The sequence below is a fragment of the Rissa tridactyla genome, chromosome 2 (assembly GCF_028500815.1).
Source record: "Rissa tridactyla isolate bRisTri1 chromosome 2, bRisTri1.patW.cur.20221130, whole genome shotgun sequence".
NCBI lineage: Eukaryota > Metazoa > Chordata > Aves > Charadriiformes > Laridae > Rissa > Rissa tridactyla.
The window spans coordinates 120,205,136-120,226,670 of NC_071467.1; the positions used below are offsets into that span (position 1 = coordinate 120,205,136).

At 40.1% G+C, this 21,535-nt stretch overlaps 1 protein-coding gene across 4 annotated transcripts in view; it reads right to left on the reverse strand.

Annotated features, from left to right (window-relative positions):
- TMEM108 (transmembrane protein 108) overlaps positions 1-21,535 on the reverse strand; it is a 165,836-nt gene that overhangs the window by 82,357 nt on the left and 61,944 nt on the right. For all 4 annotated transcript variants that reach the window (XM_054192593.1, XM_054192592.1, XM_054192590.1 and 1 more), the window contains one exon: positions 2,961-3,042. In XM_054192593.1, the coding sequence (XP_054048568.1) occupies positions 2,961-3,000 (40 nt within the window). In that variant the 5' untranslated portion in view covers positions 3,001-3,042. The remainder of the gene's footprint in view (positions 1-2,960; positions 3,043-21,535) is intronic.

The window sequence follows — 21,535 nt, forward strand, 5'->3', positions numbered from 1 at the left end:
AAAAGATGTATGCGACATTTAAAATCTTATTGAGATCGGGGCCTGACTTAAAAATGCCGCTAACAAACCCCACTAGTCTGTAAACCAGACAAACATCTACACAACTCTTTTCTTCTAGCCCCAAAGCCCAGCAGTCCTTATGAGTCCGAGGGTCCCACTGTCTCAGGCACTGCACAGACACATCTGAACACAGCACAAATGAACAGAGGTGGAAACAAATACGCAGGAGTGTAGCCTCTACTGGCCCAGTGGCACAGCTAGGACTCAACCAAGATGTGACGAGCCCCATAGCAACACACCAGTTTGGGCATCAAAGTGCTTCTTCCTACGTTTCTTAGCCACGGGCATGTTCCCACAAGCACAGACAGAGTTTTGTCTCTCCAGCTGGTCACTCTTTCTACAAAAACCACTAAAGCTTTGCTCAAGCCATCCTAGTTTTTGACTCACAAGAGTTCATACATAGGACACTTCTCTCTATAGCCCTAAGCCTCAATTAATCACTCATAACACATCAGGCAAGATGAAAATGCTGCCACATCAGAGAGGCAGCATCATGGACCCACTTGTGGCAGCTGCAGATGTGGAATGCAGGCAGGCGTAGGACATTGGTGAATCAGCCCAAAGTAGAACATCCTCTTCTGACACTCTCTGAAGGTTTGGGTTTTTTCTTCTCTGTACAGTAGCAGCAATTTTCCCTCTTTTATGCAAATGAAAAAAATAAGACCATGCTGCAGGCCCTTCTTATAGCACAAAGAACAGTTACAGGAAACACATTAAAGTCATTTCCTCTTCCTTGGTTGCAGAATGCACTCTCTGGAGATTGCTTTTAGTATTGTGGTGTAACTGGGGAAAAAGTGAGCTAAAGTAACACACCTACAGGACATCTAAAAGAAAACTGATTTGATAGGAATTAAGTAACTTGGTGGAACTTGATTCTTACAAACCAGCCAATCAACCAGCCAGTGAAAAAACTCGATCCAGATGCCCAAAATACCTCTTATATAGCCACAGGTGTTGTATTTGTTACGATAACTACATTTAGTACAAATTTTTGCTGCACTCAGAGAAACAAAGCCATTTGTTTATTTATCAGTAGAAACAGTATGTTCAGAATCCACCTTTTCAAATTACATCACGGAGTTCAGAATATCGTTGCCTATTCATACTATATATGTGTGTGTGTGCATATACATATAGTTTCCTCAGTCCTTCCTTCTTAATTTTCAGTGTTCCTCTATTTTCTGCCTAGATCTTCAACATATTACTCTGAATAAAAAAGCAGGGATAGCAGTGGGGAATGCTGCCAAGCAGGGAAGCATGATATTAAAAAAAAAATAATAATAAATTACAGAAAGACGCAACACTCTGATAGGCTGGATGTAGAGTATGCCTTCCTGTTTTTCCCTACCATGTTGATAGAAATGTATTCATACAGTTCAGTTCATATTTTCATTGCAATGAACCTAATGTTGGTCCACCAACCGAGATAATTTTAGAATTAAGTTACTATTCATCACGCAGAAGCACGTCAAAACGTGACAAAGTATTTTAGGTCCTTAGCTATTGTGAAGCTACCACAGCCCGCACTGCTGTTAGTGGGGTTCTGGTTACAGCCCTCCCTGAGGAGCTCTTCCCCCAGTGCACTCCAGCCAGGCACCCAGACTCTGGGAGCCAAGGGCGTGCTGCTGGGCAGGTTGTCTACACACATCTGGCCTAGCTTTACGCTCATGAGAGCAAAATGGTCTTGGGTGCACCTCTGGAGTCTCCCCTCAGATGTCATGAAGACGCAGCTGAGTTTCTCCTATGTCATAAGAGAAGCTGTAAATAAGAGTAGGAACACTAGCCAAACTAGCAAAGCAGAAGAAATGTCTCACTCTATACCCTGATGGCAATGAGTAAAGCAGAGATATGATATTAACTAGATTTCTGTAACAGTCCATAAAATATTTGTTAGACTTAATTTTCACACATGCCAATAAAAGTAACAGTCCTTGTATTGCTCATTCCATGCATACTAAGCACGTTTAATAAGAGAAATAAGAGAGAATAAGAAATAAGAGAGAATAAGAGAAATCCATACAAAATTGTCCACGAAAATATGTATCTTGAAGTCAGAAATTCTGCTGAATTGAAGAGACAACATTAAAAAACCTTTTTTAGATTCTTATTGTAAATTAGCAATTTCCTTTGTAAAACATATGACAGCAAGTGATTACACTTACCTTTCATCTATTCTTTTTGTATTTAGTCTCTAAAATTTTGAAGAGAAGTTGTTGCTTGCGATATTCACACTGAAAATTTTCAGTCTACAGAAATGCTCAAACAGCATCAATACTGTTTTATGCCTAAAACCTTGCATTACCCCCGTGAACAGGGATGACAGACATATCTACACAGTCTAAATTTCACATGAGTCTTTTTGCTAGACTTTCATATTGGATACACTCTTCTGAAATACAAAACTTAGAAAAAAGAAACTAGTCATCTCAGCAAGGGACACAGAATTTAGGTCTGTGTGAGTTTGGAGCTCCCTTCCCTCACTTATAGATCTTCTATTGAGGACACCACCACGAGATGTGCCAAGTGGTATGGATCCCTTTCGTTCACTGAGAACTAGACAAAAAACACGGTTATAAAAACGTTGCATTATTTCTTCCAGCCATGATCCTCTGTTTCTACAACTTATTTTCCTACGGGTGTTCACAGCTGCAAGGCACAGCCAATCACTTTTACTCTTGTACAAGACTCTGCAGAATCAGCTGATACTTCAACTCATTTTTTAATACATCTCCTGATATCTCAGTTAACAAGATAATTTAACTTCCATATGGTTTCTCCAGCTACCTGAAGCAAGGCACATGGTTAAGTACCTCCTTGAATTGTGCACTGCATAAATATTACTATCTTATGTGAGCATTTTGATAGTTCATTTCTTACAGAAAAAAAATGTATTTACTTACTAAACAGTTGGCAATAGAGGACCTGTAAGCTTCTCTTCATGGTATCATGTGGTCCTGCTGGTCTGCCAGTTTATTCATGATTCTGTCAAAGAAATCAAGAAAAGAAGAAAATGATTTATTACAAAATATATATTCTATCATCATACCTGTTGATTACAAAGTAAGATGAAGCTTCACAGGAAATTCATATTGATTAGCAATGGGAAATTGCTTAACTGCGCTTTGCTTGTGTTAGTCATGCTCTCCAACAGCTTAGCAGTGAAGGGTAGAGCTATGGCCAAAAAGGGGAAAAATTCTCAAGAGTACACCAAAAGCATGGTCTGTGAATTACTTCCATGTTGTGCCTATGACTTGACAAAATCGATCTCACAAGAGTTTTTTTTGTTTGGAGAAACGGTCCTCGCTGCAGGAGCGAACACAAGATGCAGATATCGCCAGGCAGCTGTGCTGGGCACACAGGGCTGGAGTCTCCTCCCCGAGTCTCCCCTTTTTGCATCCCTCAAGAAGTACAATACGGAGAAAGTCCACCCTCCTTTCCCAATCAAACCTTCGGTGGTGCTGAAGGAGGGACATCCCAAACTGTGCTGAAATGGTAACACAGAGGGCAGCTTTGTTTTACTTACTCTTTAGCTTCTTTACTTAATTTTTTAGCTTCATATTAGCCAGCTGTGGTAGCTCATGTCACCTCCTGACCTACCCCACCAGCTGCCTGGGCTGCAGCTAGAGTTGTGGAAACTGGAGAAGCTTCTCTATGTCCTTGGAAACTTTCTATTTCTCCTAAACTGAACTATCTTGGTGTAGGAGGGAATCTCATAATTCTTGTAACTGATGTCTGAAAATGGGATGTGGAAAAACATATCTGACCATCCCATCTCCCCATCTTTGCCTACTTGGGGAGTGACTAATAACATTTTATGTGTCTTCAGATGGTGGTTTTGAAATACTGGTCACAGATATTTTTCACCTCGGTTTAAAAAATATTATGAAAAAATAAATCCCAATCATGCTGATATTAATTATTCACATTGTGAGGAAAAGAAATGCATAAATCAGAAGTTAAAAGCAAACGTAGTCCCAAAGCACTGCTGTGAGTAATGTCTCACTGAGTACCCAAAGACAACACAGCATTTAATCTCTTAATTCCATAAAAAAGCATTTACTAAAGATTCATAACTGACTTTGAAAGACAGGACACTGAACTCATCCTCCTAAAATGCCTCTTGTCAATATTGAATAGCATGTAGTATCCTCTAGTTTTCAGTTCAACATAATTTCATCTTCTGAACTCCTGGGGACATTTCTGAGTCATTTTAACATGCCCCCATATAAACCTTTCAGAGCTTATTTAAAATGCAATCTTGAAGACATAAGATAAACAAGTCAAACCATGAATAACACCTTTGAACTGAATAAATGCTGAAGAGTTTGTGAAAACCGCACTATGTTTGACTTCTATGTGGAAGCCTCAAAAGGACTGTGACTTTTCTTGCCTGTGTTCTGTGACAAAAGATCCTTGGGTTTTATTAAGTTATTAGATACAAAAATTTATGTACACAAACACCGTGTTTTTGGATTCTCCAACGCTTTCCTTTCCATTTAAAACTGGACCTTAAAAGCCATTCAAGTAACTTGTAGAAACGTCAGTATTTGCAAGGCATTTTCTCCTAAATAAAAGCAATCATCAGTGAATTAATTTACTATTTTTTTAATCAAAATCAGAGTTAGACTCATGCCATTGTTTGATCATGAAAACTTCCTGAGGGACTCCCGTTCACCCCTTTCTCCTTAAGGTTTACCAAGCAACAAAGCAGAAAAACTCAGTCTTTATGCATAAATAGACACCACATAGTCTATTACAGCCCTTTTCAAAGATGCATATACAAAAAGTCCATGTTTAGCATCCATTAAGATATTAATAAAAATACATGCAGGAAAGGACAAGATCCAGATAAGCCACTAACAATGTAGATTCCATACCCCCAAGGACTCTGCTTGTAAGTTGGTGTCAAAACAGAATTTACAATCACTGACCCATCTGAAGTCATAAAAACACAATGGAAAAAAGGGAGAATCTGAAATTGCAACCCTAAATCCACATTATTTACTTTGTACGATTTGAACTGTGCCTGGTAACTGCGAGCTGATAGAGTTTTTGGCTGTGTACCACAATTTTTTCATATTTGTCTTCCATCTCCATGTTAATGCTACCCATAACGTATAAAGGTATTTGCTTGTAAATTCTGGTATTGTCATTGAAATAAAATGTATGCTTTTGTGTATATATTTATTTAGACAGGACTCCTAGGGTAATTCACCCTGTGCCAAGAAATAGGAAATAGTGTGCGTATGAGGAAAGAAACAAAGATTAGCAGTGGAAAACTTTCACTATGTTCTGTTGCCCTCAGAAGATTTATCTTTTTGACTACACGGCCATAAAATTATACATAGAGAACTCAGTGAAGATGCATAAACCAAATGTTGCCATGAGTTTACTACCTCTCAATTTCTTCAAAGTCCTCGGTGTGACTTAGAGTTAATAGAATAGAATATTTCAGTTGGAAGGGGCCTATAACGATCATCTAGTCCAACTGATTTAAATTTAAACATGGGGGTGGAAGATATTGCAACTAAACTTTCCACAATTTTTAATACCTTGTGTACAGGAAATGCATGCAAACCAAGGGCTTATTTTACAGATATTGTAAGGCAAGAGACATTTTATGAGATTTATTTGTACACCTTTGGAAGCCAAATCACAGCAATCATGGTTTTCCAAAGGCAGAGACTGCTTGCAATGGCTATTAACACCGCACAAAGATTCTTAACCTTAATGTTCTAGATCCATATTTAGGTTCTCCAAGTCAACGGGCATATGCCAGATTACTCTGAACGCCCACTGTCTCTCTCCTCTGAAAACCAGGATATAAGGGTCTAATTATGACTTTTGGCGTTTTTTTCTACATTGTAATTCATATTGGTGTACCTACTGATATATTTTGAAACAAAGTAATAAAGCTAGTGCAAGTTTGTACTCAATTCACTTGCAATTTAGAAAGACCCTTCTTCAACAGGTAAACTGGTGGAAATCTGTATCCAGAAAAGGTGTCAAATGTCTAGCCTTGGAGACCCATGTTTGAAAATACCAGCTAAGCACCTGGTGTCTGGAATGGACTTACATATTTTGCCCTTTTTAATGCACAATATTTCACATATAGTTTATCTTACATGGGATGATGAATAGATGTGTGAAATCCCTATGGACAGCTAGCAATATTGTCTTTCACAGTAAGTGATCCCCTCAATGTTGCAGCTAAATTAAAGAGGACGATGAAGACATAATGATGAATAGAAGACAAAAGAGTCCAAAAGAGCTGACAGCTCCCAGCCATTCATTATATCTGATGGGGAAAAAAAATACCAATGGGCCTTAAATTAAAGAAGAAATGGAGGAGAAGAGAAGATGAGTGTGCAGGCAAAGTTAACTGTCAGCAGAGAACCCTTTTTTTTTTTTCATGAGTCTGTCAAACAGAAACCAGGAGACTGAAATAAAGAAGCTGAAAAAACGGTAATAGAAAGAGAAGACAGACAAAGGACATGCCATTTCCATCCCATGAAGCACCCAAACTTTATTATGTTATTTCTGCCTTCTCTCCTCTATGGATCATTCTAGAAAGAAGAAAAAGCTACATCACTGACAGTTGTCAACTATATTATTCCTGGTCCTGCAGAAAATGAAAGAAGAAAAGAAGACACACCCACAAATTTTTCCATCTCCAATTGTTGCTGAATCCCCAATCAAGGAAACACAGCCTTGATCCTTTTAGTATCTTACTGTCCTGTGATGTTCAACAAATGCCTTACAACACAGCAACAGCAGAGGCTCCTCACTTACAACTCAGAGAGCTGTGACTCCCACAGGAATTAGCATAAATTCCACCACCAAGGTCTTCACCCACTGCTTCCCACAGGTTAGTCCCTTAGAGGGTATATTCAAGTGGGCCTCATAAAAGGAAGCAGGTTTTCTCTTCGTGACTACACGGGGCTCAAATGCAACTTTGGGTTCTCAACTTTGCATAATTTATTTCTAAATTCAATGGCCTACTTCCACATTCCAGGTGTTATTTTGCAAAATTTATATCCCAAAAAGCTTCAGGGCTTGCTAATAAAGTGATGATTAACTTGCAGCGACAAGATTCCTCTGAGCAAGAATTCTGTGCTCTTGTTTAACATGTGCCACGTTGTCTGCTGTGATTTATTTCCCACTGCTTGGAATATGCAAACCATCATTATCATCTTTCTTTATGAGATCCTTTATGAGATCCTGAATGCAGTATCTTTGGTATCTATGTCCCCTTTATACTGAGATCTTTTAGCTCTTTTTGGAATGGATTCCTCCATGCAGATCTAAGAAAGAGCTACTGACATCTACTTCCACAATTATCCTCAAAAGTATACACCCTTCACTTCCCTAACATCTCCAAAGAGTTGGGTCTACCCTCAGTATATCACAGCTGAGCAGAACCACTCTTGCTGGCATTGTGTAGACCTGTCATACATCCATAAGGAATAGTCAGGTAGAAGCTGAACTAGAGACACTAGCATGCCTTTCTGCATACACAAGACTTTACACCCTAAGTAACATGGGTTTATAAGGAGGGAATCTCGTAACATCCAGGAAAAAAATAAAAACAACCACAAAAGCCTCTCTTCTCTTTGCATTCAGGTGCAGAGCATCTACAATCCCCTCTGGGTCTGAGCCTGGATGTGGTTATTCTTGTATTGGCGTTTGAATCCATTACCACAGGGATAAACACAAATCAAGAAAAACACACAAAGCAGTGTCAATACTTAGGAAAACCTGACAGTAATTGCTCCTTCTTCACCAGTTTCCCTACTTCATCATTAACTTTTGAAATCCCAGTCCCCCATCTCTGCTAACATAATAGTTCAAATGACTGTGTCCCCGCAGGCTTCCTCCCAACTGTGGCAGTGCCTCCATGAACAGTCTAGGCTAGATGATTATTTAAAGGCTACTGTCATTAGCGTGGTGACCGGAGGACATTGTCAGCTAACTCATTCTTCATGATCTTCCTCTATTCACACATCAAACCTGGGGCATGTTGATGAAAGGGAGAGGGAGGAAAGGCCTACACTCTTGGGGTTCACTGTCATAAAAATGGATAGGCATGAAGAACCTCATGTCCAGGTGACCTGGCCAAGGGAAGAACTTAGTCTGAAAAGGCCAGGTAACACTGCTGTTGCCTTTGGCTGTCAAATGCCTTGATGTCTGTGGAAAGCTTATGAACAATCACCGAAACAGCCAAGGGCAAGCGTAGAACGGGTAGGGAAAACTTAGAGGAAAAATACCAGAGTGTAAATGAAAGGTCATTTAACGTGAGACTTCCCTGCTTTGATGGGTGTGCGCCTTCCAGCAAGCTTGAGCCCCATGACCTTTTTGGAAAAGCTGTGACAGACAGGGTTACTGTCTTGGCTGATTTTAACTGAGAAGGCCCAGGGATGGAGACTGGAATAACTATAAAGCACTAAACTATTGAATGTCTTTCACACTCCATCGATAGCAGAAGGGACTATTTCTTGGTTTTGTTCTTAATTATCTACCATTAGCAAATACTTTTGAAAGCAACTCCAGTGGGATAGAAGTCTGAACATGAATTGTTCTGGTTGCTTCTTATTCCCATGGGTGCACAGACATGACCCTCTGTGTGTGTCTGTCTGTTCGCTTGTAGAGTAAGAAGATAAGAAGCAGCTTTTCTTTTTCCTCGTTCATCTCTGCAGAGCTCTGAGAAGCTAGCATCTTCATAAGGATCAAATTGACTTAGCAGCTATAGGGATTGCTGGAATTTATTCATTAATACACATTATACAAAACTTTCGTATTGTTGAATTTGGATCCAGTAGCATTTATATAATAGAAATTCCTTTGCTCCATTTGTCTTCTACACCGTTACTTAAGCTACACTGCTAATTAGTTAGATATTATTTTGTTGCAGTTATACCACACATAAAAATACTTTTCCACTTTTGCCAATTAGCTCCAGATTAATTAACCATCTGGTTACTATTATGAAGTTATTATACATCAAAGATGAAAAACATTCCCACAGGGCAGTGTCTATTTTCTGCGACAATGAAACACTGGATAGCGACACTAGTCATTTTTCTTCTGTTGCTTAAAAATGCAGGTTTTTTCCAGTCACAGTACCCATGTGCCATTTTCCAGGTGAAGGGAGTGACTTCTGCCACTTGAATAACATGAAAAGCTCTATTATCTAACACTAGTATGAGACATACAACACATACTTGAGCCATACTTCAATTGTAAAACTAATAATAGTATGTTAAGGTCTACCTACATAAATATTTCCATTATAGTTCTTTCTTTTCAGTTACTAATGGCCATCTGAAACTTATCTTTGATGTTGAAATTTTATGGCACAGCTTGAAACATGCTATTTTTGCTAACTGTTTGAAGAAAAAGAGTCCAACTTCTCTAAGTTTGGGGGAGGAGCATCTTTCACATTGCAACTTTAAAAAAAGCGAAACAACTGGGTCAAGAAAGTTGCACAGAAATAGTCCTTAGTGAACCTTTCGCTTCTTCTTGAGAAAAAAAAAAAAAAAGGAGATAGATGTATGTCTAAGTTGTGTAATTTTTCAGATTTTTCTTTATAGGGGTCTTATGGGTCCCAAAACAAAGAAAACCTTACAATATCATATCGAGTTCATGATGAAAATTTCACGTGTTGCACTATGCTCAGGAAGCATTCAGAAGTGTAAATTGTCCGCTCTCTGATAGGAAAACTTCATAATCATTGTAAGCTCTTCTGCTAAAAGACTTTCTTGGCACACAAAACTACCCTAGTTAAGATATCTCTATAACTTCTGGGAAACTAAAGAAAATACAGCTTGTTCTTCCTTGTTGAGCACAGCAGGGAACAGATGCAGAAACGGGGGTGTTTGCCCCATGGTGGGGCTGCACCTGTGGGGGGGAGTGGCCAGGTCAGGGGACCCAAACAGACCAATCGGGTGTTCCAGCCCATCCGCCATGCTCAGTATAACAGCTGAGGGGTCAAAGGGTTGGACTCCTCTTCAGTGAACTGCTTCTTCAATGGCTCTCTTTCTTCAGTGACTGACGTCTGAGGAGGACCCCGTCAGCTCATCTGCCTTTTGATCCTGGTCAGTGTGTTCCAGTTCCCATTTGTCACTGAGTCCAGTCTGGAGCTTCCCCAGTGCCTGCCAGTGACATCTTCCTACGAATTCGATCTGGTTTTGTATATATTTATATATATCGTATCTATTTCATTATATCCTTTTTTGTTTTATTTTTAATTTTTCATTGAAGTAGTTTAGTTTTTTCTAAACTCACAAATCTCTCTTCTTCCTCTCCTTGGAGCGCGAGGCGGGGGAGAGCATCTGTCATCTTCTCATTGGCCAACCCGGCCCAAACCACCACAGTCTTCCTGGGAGATCTCCCACGGCATCTCACCTGCCTCAAGGCGTCCACAACCTGGATGCTGACATTTGACTTATTCACCTAAATTCCCTCTGTAGATAGGAGGCAGACTGGCTCCTCTGAAGCCTGATGCCTGTGACCTGTTTAAAATGCCTCTGTTGGAAGGAGGAGACCCGTCCCTTATGTGGGGCTGTTTCTCTCCACTGAGCTTCAGATGGCTGAAGGTCCACCATTGATTTCAGCTCGTAACACTGAAAAGGAGGATGGCAACACCTGTGCAAAGGAATCCTACCCAGTGCTTTCTCCAGGTACAGAGATCTCAAGGTTTAAGGGGTTAACTTCTCTGCAACTCTGTTAAACTGTTCCCTTGTTGCTATTGTGTAGGATACACAATAAAAAAAGACTCAGTGTAAGGTGCAAGCAAGCAAATAACTCTGCCTGCACTGCAATAAACACTGGAGAGTTGGAAGAGGGTGCAGCTTTGTGAAGCAGCTTAAATCACACTTTTCACATTCAGCTTGATTAAATGTAAATATTTCAAGTACAGAAAGAAAAAAGGGTGCGAAATAGAAGGTACTATTTTCCCCCTCCTAATATGGTACTGTAGTATTGAGGTTGATTGGGTCAAATTTTCAAGAATGGAAAGCATCAACTGTAAACAAAGAAGAGTATGCATGCTCAGCATGTCTGAAATCTATGACAAAATACCAGTTTCATACAGATGCTTAAGTATTCAGAAATGCAAGCAAGTGCCTTGCTGTCAAACTCGCCTGTATCGTAGCACTGAAATACTGCTACACTGGCCCTAGATGACTTCAAAGAAAATCTGTAGCAGAGACGGAAACATCTCAATCTAACATTTTAACCGCAAGATCAACTTCCCTTTAATAAACACTATAATTATCCAGCTAAGCAAATAACCATCAATAACCCACCACAAAGAAGGCTCAATATTGTGCATCAGCATTATCTGCTTTACTGTGAACTAAAGATGTGAGCTAAGGAAGGAAAGTGCCTGCAATGGTTTTGACAAAAATCGCACAAACTGGGTTTAGGCTTTGAAAACTTTAACTGTAAAGAGGGTCCCTTTTACTAACTTTCCTCAAGAGACTGTAAAGATTAAGAAGGTCAAGATAGACTAATTAAGTTTTGGCCCATCTCTAAGGGAATTTCAACTGACCTGATGTAAGATAAGTACAGATGAGCCCAGCCTACAACCATACATTCTGCTTTGTCTCTCAGCTCCCTGGCCAGTCTACATCTATAAAGCACAAAGGAAATAATCACCAATGAAGGACACCAACATAGTGCTCTTCCAACTCCATTAGACACTAAATTCAGTCCACAAAACCAGCCTTAATGAAAACTGAAGATGGGTGAGGAACAAGACAATCGGGTCACAGTGCCCCACAAGTGTACTTTGGTTGTGGCCCATCCTATTGTATCAAACACAATCACATAATTAAGGAGAACATAAACACTTCAGCTGCCAAAAAAAAATTAATAAAAAGCAATGCATTCATTATTGCAATTGCAATTTTGGATTGCACACATGTGTTTGTTTATGTATGCATATAGCAGATGATGGCTATGTTTTCTGTTTGTTTTTCCTTATTTCCCTATTTATACTAGCATGCCTCTCCCAATGACAAAAGGGGGGAAAAGTTAATAAACATACATGGCATTTCCCCTTTTTCATTTTGATAAAAATAAAATATTAAATTTCCCATTAAAATACATGTTTAAGAATATTTCTACGTTAGTTTTGGATGGAATGTTTTGAACCAGCTCTAATCATAATGTGTAAGTATGGCATACGGATCTAATTTCACAATGACAGGTTATAATAGATGTATACAAGTACCTAAGATCGAAAGAAACATTTTATTATAGTTGAAAAAAGCATGGCAGGAAAGCATAACCGCCTTTTGATTTCTTAACTATTCAGCCTCAACAGTGCATTAATATATTTAATAGTAACCCATACTGTTGTGGTTTTTTTAACAGAGCATAATGCCTAACAAAACCGACATGGTCTGTAATGATATTTTAGTAAAAATATCAGTACAGCAAACTAATATGAAAGGTTGGGGTTTTTTTAAGACCTCCTATATGCCATGGAAGGTAAGATGATGTCTTGACCTGCGTCTCCCTGGTTAAGCCTCCTTTTAAGAGGAGCCATTTACTACCTCTCCTATAATCAGACATTCAATATGGTAAGAAGAGAAGGGAGATAAAGTGAGCCCTGAAATATGACTGCTCTGCTTTGGAGGGCTGATCGACGTTCACCAGAACGTAGAAGAGTACACTCGCTTAGACCTGACATTTCATCTGAGAGTTTATTATGACTGTGTCTAGTTCAAGGGACACCACTTATTTATCCTCAACTTTCAGCCCCAGGGTTTGATGTCAAAGAAAGAAGCGGCCTCAGAAAGAATAGGGGACTATCAACCAGTGACCCTGTCATAAATAGCAACCCCTTTTATAGAATATTTTGCAGATCATTTTGACACAGTGGGTGGGAATAAAATGAAAATTTTACATGGCATCAAACAGAAATATAGCCCCATAAAAATGTAAGTTTGGAGGTAGGTGGCAGGAAATAGGCTCTCGGTAATTTCCAAATTATTCATTCTTGTCCATGGGAGGGTACTTTAGCGCAAACACTGCACTTCATTTGAAAATGCATGTGGTCCTGCCTAATTCAATAGGAAGAGTTTCCAAGAAAATTAAATGTCAGAGCAGTGCGGCTTATTAGTTTTACTCAATATAAATTCACTTCTTATGCAACTCTGAATAATTATGCCCTGCTCAGTGTCAACGTTATGTCAACAACTTCAGGCTTTGGAGAGCGGGACTGAAGGCAAGAGGAGATATAGGGGCACATCCAGTGTTAACCTGGCACTGTCTGAGACTTAGCTCTACATGACAGGTCTGTAGCTTTAGAGAGGATTCAGCACGCTGATCACCGCGTGTCTTATTTTCTTCCCTTTCACTTTCTGCAGCCAGCAAGACCGCTATTGGCTAAACATCTCGCCTTCCCTCCTTCGAGAGGTTCAAACACTGGCATATAAAGACGTGCAGGTAAGCCAGAAGGAAACGCATATGAAAGAATACGAGGCATCTCAAACAGCAGCATCTGAACACAGTCATGCTGTCAAGTACGATTATGCTCAGATGAACAATTTGTTCTACTAGGTTAGTGAAAACTCACATTTACTGACCAGAAACGTGAAGTTCTTCCTCAGGTGAAACACCGTGGCTCCACCAGGAGCTTTGCTTCAGTGAAGACCCCAGCACCTGGCTCAGGATTTGTAAAGCAGTGCAAACAAAGGCCACTGCTTTAAGAAGGCTGTTCTTTTTTTCTCTAACAGAGGTAAGAAACAGCACAGGCAGGAAAAGAATAAGAATCTCTGGGGCTGAGTGTTTGATAGGTGGATTTAATAAACATCTGCCTGAATGATTCACCTCAGCCAAAACGTGATGAGGATAACTTCAGGTGTGTCAGATATTATTTTCCTACATTGCAGCTAAGATGGACTAAACCATGTTTTGAGCTGTCAAGTGCAAACCCAGACTACTTCCATTGACACTGTCACTGCACGATGCGATTAAAGTGGATTTTGAATATGAAAATGAACTGGTGAAGAAGGACAAAGGGGAAAAATGGCCTTGTGTAAAGTACTGAACAGCACAGGAGAGGATCTGGAGGACACTGAGTTCTTACAGCATGATTTTTGCAGGTACAAGCCTCAGTGAGATTTGCCTCCATAGGCTGTACAAAGTTGGGGAAATAAGTTGTCTCTTCTGGGTGCAATTCACTTCTGACCCATGAGTTCAGCCCTGCAGGGTTGGAAGACGGGAGATGCCCAGCCACAGGTCTATCGTATGACATGGTTCCCCCCTCATCCCCATTCAAGCTAATGGAACTGAGCAATTAGGCAGCCCAGGGATGCAATGAAGGATCCTTTTCAAATAAAACTGCAGCTTCTCTCTTGCTTCAGGAGCCCCCACTCCTGTGTGCTAAGATTGCCACAGCAGAGTCACACAATACGGGAATCAAAGAGAAGCAGTGAGAGCCCCTTTGGTACATCTATTCCTGCGGTGCAAAAGTCTGCACTGGCTGCAGTCTGTACGCATTGTGACAATCTAGATAAGAAACTCATATACTTTGGGTTTTTTGTATACTGTCCAGCCTCACTCAGTGTAAGAGCAGGGACTGATCACACACGTTCAGTAAGTCAAGGTCACATCAAGAAGGAACCTGCTGTTCACTGTGTCTCTGCCCTGCCAGCAATGCCACTAAAGGCATCGGACAGTCCAAAGAGAATGAGGTAAGGGCTTGGAGAATCACCGTGGTCGTGCCTAGGGCAGCCGAAAGCTGCCCCGGGGAACTGGATTCTCTCTCTGCCTCAGTACCTAATGCCAAGGAAGTCACAAAAACCAAACTCTGCGCAGGCGGTCATTAATTGCATCTTCCTTGTTTGCTTAGAGCAGAGCACGAAACACCTGTGCTCTGATCTGTGGAAGCATGGAGCAATTCCAACTGATGGACTCAGCAAAAGCTGACTCCAGAACAAAGAAAGGGCGATCAAACGCTATTTCTAGAAAATCAGGGCACAAACATCTCATGTTAGGCATCTAAATTAAATGTCCCTTCTTGACATTATGCTTCTGTGCCTCATTTTCCCTGATGTATAATGTCATTTCACCTTATCGGTACATTGCGAAGATAAATTCATTAATGTTTGTAAAGTACTCAGATGCCGCAATAATGAGAGCCGCAGAAGTGCTCCCCAGGAAATTAATAACTCTGGCTTCAAAGCTGTATCTGAATGATGTACAGTTATGGGAGGAAGGGGTGACATAATGAACTATGAAGATAAAATAAAATATTGATTTATCTGAGCAGTGTTGACTGAAGTCTTTCCTTCAAGAGATCTCTGCTTTGCACCCTTAACAGACTTTTAAGTGTAACTTACACAGTTAAAAAAAAAAAAAAAAAAAAAAAGGAAAATGAGAAAAAAAGACCCTAACTCAGAAACTGTATCGCACAGCCCTACTGACACCCACATAACCCTCCAGAGAACTGGAGCCTTTAGGTCCTCAGCCCAGACTTGTAACACCTGATCTAACACTTGACCTTGCCTTACTACCAGTCTGGTCCCTTCTGCCAGAGTCCTGCCTATTTCTCTTGCGTATTGTCTCCATCTCTTCTTAAAAGTTCCACCCCTTCCTCCTCAGTTCCTCTCTGCTCCTACTCTCTGTGTCTCAAGATTTTATTTCCACTTATTCATCTCTTTGTCCCACTCTTAGTTTCCCTTACATAAGGGCCATATCTTCCAGCCTTGTCCTTTCTTTCTTAATCATTTCAATAACTGCATCAACCACCTGGACTGTGGTCACAACCTTCATATCCATGGTCTTCAACGAACTCCCTATTGACAAAATCCTAGGAGAGCTAAGCTGCAAAACTTGAAGAAATGTATGCGTATAAGGATTTTTCAGACTAGAGCATGGTCTAATATAGCAGATTTCCACTAGAATGCAAAAATCTTTAACCTTGACTCCCACTCGAGAAATCCCTCTAGTTTTTGTCCTGCATCCTCCTCTCTCCCTGATAAATTTCAATTTCCTGATCTGTGATACGGAAGTCCCACAAAATAATAGAAGGTACTGTAACTTCATGAAATATGATCCCCCCTGCTGCATTTTTTTTTTCCTCTCAGAAACTGAAATATTGTTACTGAAATGAAAAAATTACAGCGTGAAATCAGAACAGAAATATTCTGGGTTAGAAAATTTCGCTTTGAATGGTACCATAGGGGTTCTACTGAATGAGGCATCAGGCAACCTTTACAAGACTCAAAGTCAACTGAGTCCTTGTCTATACTGTTCTGCACTCAGGAGGACTCTGACCCACCAAATCACATCAGGAATCTGAATCTTTTCAAGGAAGCAGTCAAACCATCAAGCAGGGGAAGTCCTGTAGATAAATGTGTCTGATTCTTCATATACCTCCATCCGAATCATGCAAGCAAAACTCCTATCTGTTTTTGGATGGACCATACAGTCAGAGATGTATCATGATTTTCAGAATTTATCGTTGCAGAGTTCTTCAATTTCATTCGTATTGAAAGATATGAATGCGAACCTTTAACTGAAAAATATTAACTAAAATGGACTTAATAACATATAGAATACTTTTGCAACAAATGCATTAATTGTATGCAAACTGAATTAAGTCTTTTATTAGCATATAATTGGGGAAAATATTAATATATTATTTTAATTTGAAAAAATCATAAGTTAGAAGCTTTGAAAGAGAAAGCTGCATAATCGCAGCTTTAACATTAAGATGTCATTGTAAAAATGAATGTATATAATGAACTCGGAAAAATAGAAATATAAGTGTCTGATCCTTTCCTTGTTTCCTGTACATCTGCATTGGAGTTTGCGTATTGTTATTCAACTAGCTAATCATCATCTTTTGTGCGGTGTGATTGTGTTTTTACTCAGAGAGGCTAATCTATGAAGACATCTGTTATTTGGTAGATAATAGGCCATTTCAAGTCTCAAAGCCCTGCGAGGCATTTCTGAAGAAGGAGAAGTAGATACATCTGTTCCCACCAGGTAGGACTACAACTGAGCATGCTGTAACACAGCAGAACAAAACTCTTCCGCTTGCTTTTCACCAAAATGCTAAACGAACGTGGAATGTTGCAAACAAAGAGCAATTCTGGTGTGGTTTGTTAGAGCTGTGAGGGAGACTGACTTGATATAAATAATTTAAGTTTTCCTGAGAAAACAGAACATCTCACACCAAAGAACAGTGGGATTTATCATAGTGATCACAACCCACTGGACCTATAAATCAGGCACAGTCACAAAAAGCAGTGGTCCACTGAATGTGATGTTCTGCTGTTGGTAAAGGTCAATATTAGATATTTTGAGGGCAATGCAAATGCTTTATTATTCCCTTGGAAAGAAAACCTTGTGCTCCTGCTCCCTAATAACTTACCCACATGAAGCAGTTCTCTGCATTCCACTGAAAATATACTACCTCTGCATTACCCATGAATCAACTGCAGCTCTGAACAATCCTTCTCATCATGAATTTGGGAAGAAACAGGACATATCTTTATCTTCAGGCTGTCTAAGTAACCTAGCATACAGTAGCTGCATTCCATAAGCTTCTGTTCCTTCACCACTGTCAGTTTTTCCCATTGCGCTACGAATGCAGATGAGACCCCTATATTCAGATTTATCTTACCTAGGATTTGTGACACTTTTAGTGACAACTGACCGCTCCTAAAGCAGGCTGACCATACAAATAGCATATGTCAGTAGGAGGACAATGCGTTTATGTAAACTTACAATATGCACAGGTTCTCTGTATTTAGACTTTGGAATGGCACTAGCCACAAGCTGCAAATTGAAAGAGTTCATGGAATTTCTTATTACAGTTTCACCTACTTGTGCATTTTGGAGAGTTGTTGCCTAAACAGGAGTTAAAATTTTTTGGCTTGTTTTTTTACTGCTTCAGCTCAGAGGTCTAGAATACTGCAGAGATAGCAGAGTTGATGCAGTGTTGCTCCATTCTCTGATTAGTCATTTGTAGAAGTGCAAAATGGAAGAGTGACATATGATGTTGACACTTTCTGCTGGTGTGTATGACAGAGTCAGTGAGACCAGTTTTTGTTTCTGACCCCAATCTCTTTTTTTTTTTGTTTCAAATATTTTACCCACTTTTCTTGAATGAGAAAATGGCCTTTCAACTCTTTTCTCAGAAAAATAAGGCTTCACCCTGTAGCTTGGTGGTTAAGCTAGTTATCCAGAAATAATAATACCTAGCTAAGTACTATAATAATAACACCTGGCTAAGTACTCTAACCATCACTCTGGTGAGTACTCTAACATAAGGCTTCCCTTACTGCCATGCTATTTTTCCATTTTGTATAAATAATTAAGACATAAAACCACCAAAGGCTTCAACCTGAGTCTCCTGTGTGTAATATGAGTGCCCTGTCACCAAGTGACAGGGTCAGTTTCTCTGGCTATGAACATCGAACTATTTATTTGAGGCAGAACAGCTATAGCAGGACAAACTGAGGGACAGACTGATTCTGTAGCCTGATGGCTTATAGTTTAGGTGAAAAGAATAAACCGACACACATTAAAACTCAGGAAGTTATTTCCTCGCTGTATTTCTCAACTGAGACACCTATGTATAACCATCAATAGCCTGAGATCTCTGGATAATATTAAACCAAGTGATTCCCTGCTGAAAAATTTATGCACATTTTGTTAGAGATACTAAGCACAGGCCCATGGATGCAAAGTAGCTGAGCTAAACGAAGGTCTTTTGTGTTGACAAGAGTTTGGCTACAGCAAGAGTCAAGAAAGACAACCGCTGCTGTAGATGACTGGCAGGTGCTTCCAAAGCCTCCACACATGATGGAATGACTCCAGTCAATGCCACAGTGCGCTCTCACCTTGCACATATGCCATAAAAAAATCCTGAATGCATGCGGAGTCCCAGTTTCACCACGTGCAGGGCAGGGTTTCACACAGCTTAAAAGTTTGGGAACGAGAGAAACTGTTGCTCCTAGATACCATCTACATATAAAGAAGTATCTCCCCAAGGAGCCACGAGCTTGCAATCCCAGGCAAGACAAGATACACTCTAAAAATCTGTGTTACATCTACACAGTCCTTTGCAGATAAGGTCAAACATATTTTGCTGAAGACGCGGGTTGGCTGAAGGCAAAAGCCACACAGTGTGGTGCTGTGCTCCAAGAAATGAACCTAACCTCTCAACAGAGCTTATTGGATCAAGCATAGCTAAGACAGCTACAGGGCTTCCCATTCAAGGTTGTGGTTTTGGGGCAGCCAGGAACAAAGAGAACTCAGACTGGTCTGCAAAACATCATCAAAGGACAGTTAATAGGCAGAAAACCCTACTCCTGGTAAGAATTTTTCTCTATAAATAAATAAATATCTCTAAAAATCTCTAAAGTAATATCTCTGTGTGGAAAACAAATCCTGGAAGAAATGTGTTATACACTTACAGCATAAAATGCTCTACAGAGGAAGAAGGAAGCACTGGAAATGAACTAATAACAAAAAGGAGTAAGAGTAACAGTATACAATACAGCACATCACATACAGGCTTTCAAGCAATGCTGCAAATACGTTTTTATAGAGTTTTGACCTCACCAGTGGCTACCCTTCTCTATCAATGCAGGACCCATGCACATTTACTCTGTCTTTGAAAGATTCCATGGTGTCTGGAGGAACTATTATCCAGCTTAACAGCAGGCTTGAGCCAAGGCTCATCTCCCCCTTTTTTAGCCACAGAAAAATTAGGAATCTCATGTAAGTTATTTGCATAAGATCCTTCTTAATCAATGCAAAAAAGACAGGATGTCCTGGGTAATGACTGATGTTGTCTTAAAGTTGGGATGAAGCCCTATCTTAAAACAGGATGGCTCGCTACCTGTAGGTGCCCATCTTCCCTCATTGATGATGTGGAAAGCCTGGGCGCCTTGCTCCAAGTAAACAGGCCTTTTTTAGAGAACAACGACTTAGTGAAATAGAAATCCCCCCAAAATCAGATGTGGGGACTTGAGCAGGGTCAGAAATCAAACCAAGGCTTACAGAGCCCCTGACTAGTGCCTTAGCTTGCGTTTTACCCAAGTGTCTTTTCCAAGTGAATGTTGCAGTGGAACACATACATGAGGTTCCTCCTCACGATATGTACACAGAGCTAGCCAAATTATCTACCAGGGACAATGTAACAGTGGATAAATACGGTACAGACACATGAAGTATAGAGATGGAAGAAGTAGCAAGAATCAAGACAAATGGAGAAACACAAAATACAGGGAAAATATCGTAAAGGATTTCACAGTACCCAGATACATTCTGTTATGGAAAAGTCTTCCAAGACAAGTGGTGTGAGTAGAGCTGGCATTTTATAAAATAGATAGGCAAAACACTGGGAGATATATTGCTAGACAGAATGATTTCAGAGGAATTTGGTGCTTGAATAGCCCATCTCTCTCTCTAGCTTCCATGCTTCTATTTTATCACAACCAGTTCAGTTCTGTAGTTGCGTCTCAGTCCACAAGAAACATTAAAATGAAATCTGGAGACACTGCTTGAAATTGCGAACAACGATCAATTAGCATTTCTCACCATACAATTTATTACCTTTCTTTTTCATGGTCTTTGTCATGGCCTTAAGTGCCACACTGATTTACTACACTGTTCTACTTAATTATCTCTAGTGCTTTATTTCAGAAGTGATCCTATTCTTAGCTGTTTCTTTCTTGGTAGGATTGCATTCAGAGGGACCATCCCATCACCCGTTTCAAAGCTATAGCAGCAAGTCCAGATCTGTAGTTTAGAAACAAGGGATCCATTTCAAGTATTTGGGGAACAAGATACTGGTGTAAATTACTGAAAGCGAAGTCCAAGATTAGTTTACACCAACAGGTCTGAGAACAAAAAAAAGCTAGCAAGCAGCCAGTTCCTCTCTGGAAAGCACTGAGATTATTCCAAGAGGGAGACAAGACAACACTGGGATACCCGAGAAATTAATTGTTGCTCAGAGCCTTTAACAGAACTCTAACACCCTGCAAGGATACTTTCACCTGTCTCACCCGGGAGCGCAGGAACGTGCCGGTTGGCACTGGTGAGGACACGGTGTGAGCCAGCTGTGAATGCATTCAGATTGGAAATCAGAAGACAGGCACCGAGTAGCAGATTTCAGACTGCAGCAGCGGAATAAAAAACACTTGATTTTTAAAATGGAGCTGCAGTGGGTCTGTGAAAGGGTGATTGATAGAGCAGCTGAGACAGAAGGGGACTGGATTCCAGGTCTGTGTTTCTCTGTTCATGGAAAGGCTGTTTTGTTAAAGCCAAGCCAAATAAGAACAACAACAATGACCTGTGAATTTTTTACTTGGGCTCCTAACGTAATGCTTCTTCACAGTATACGTGAAATGTAAGTAGAAAACCATGCTAATTAAAAGTGGAAGGGAAAAATACCTGAAAAAGCTGTATCTAAAGAGCAGGCTCAAGTACCTAACTCCTATTA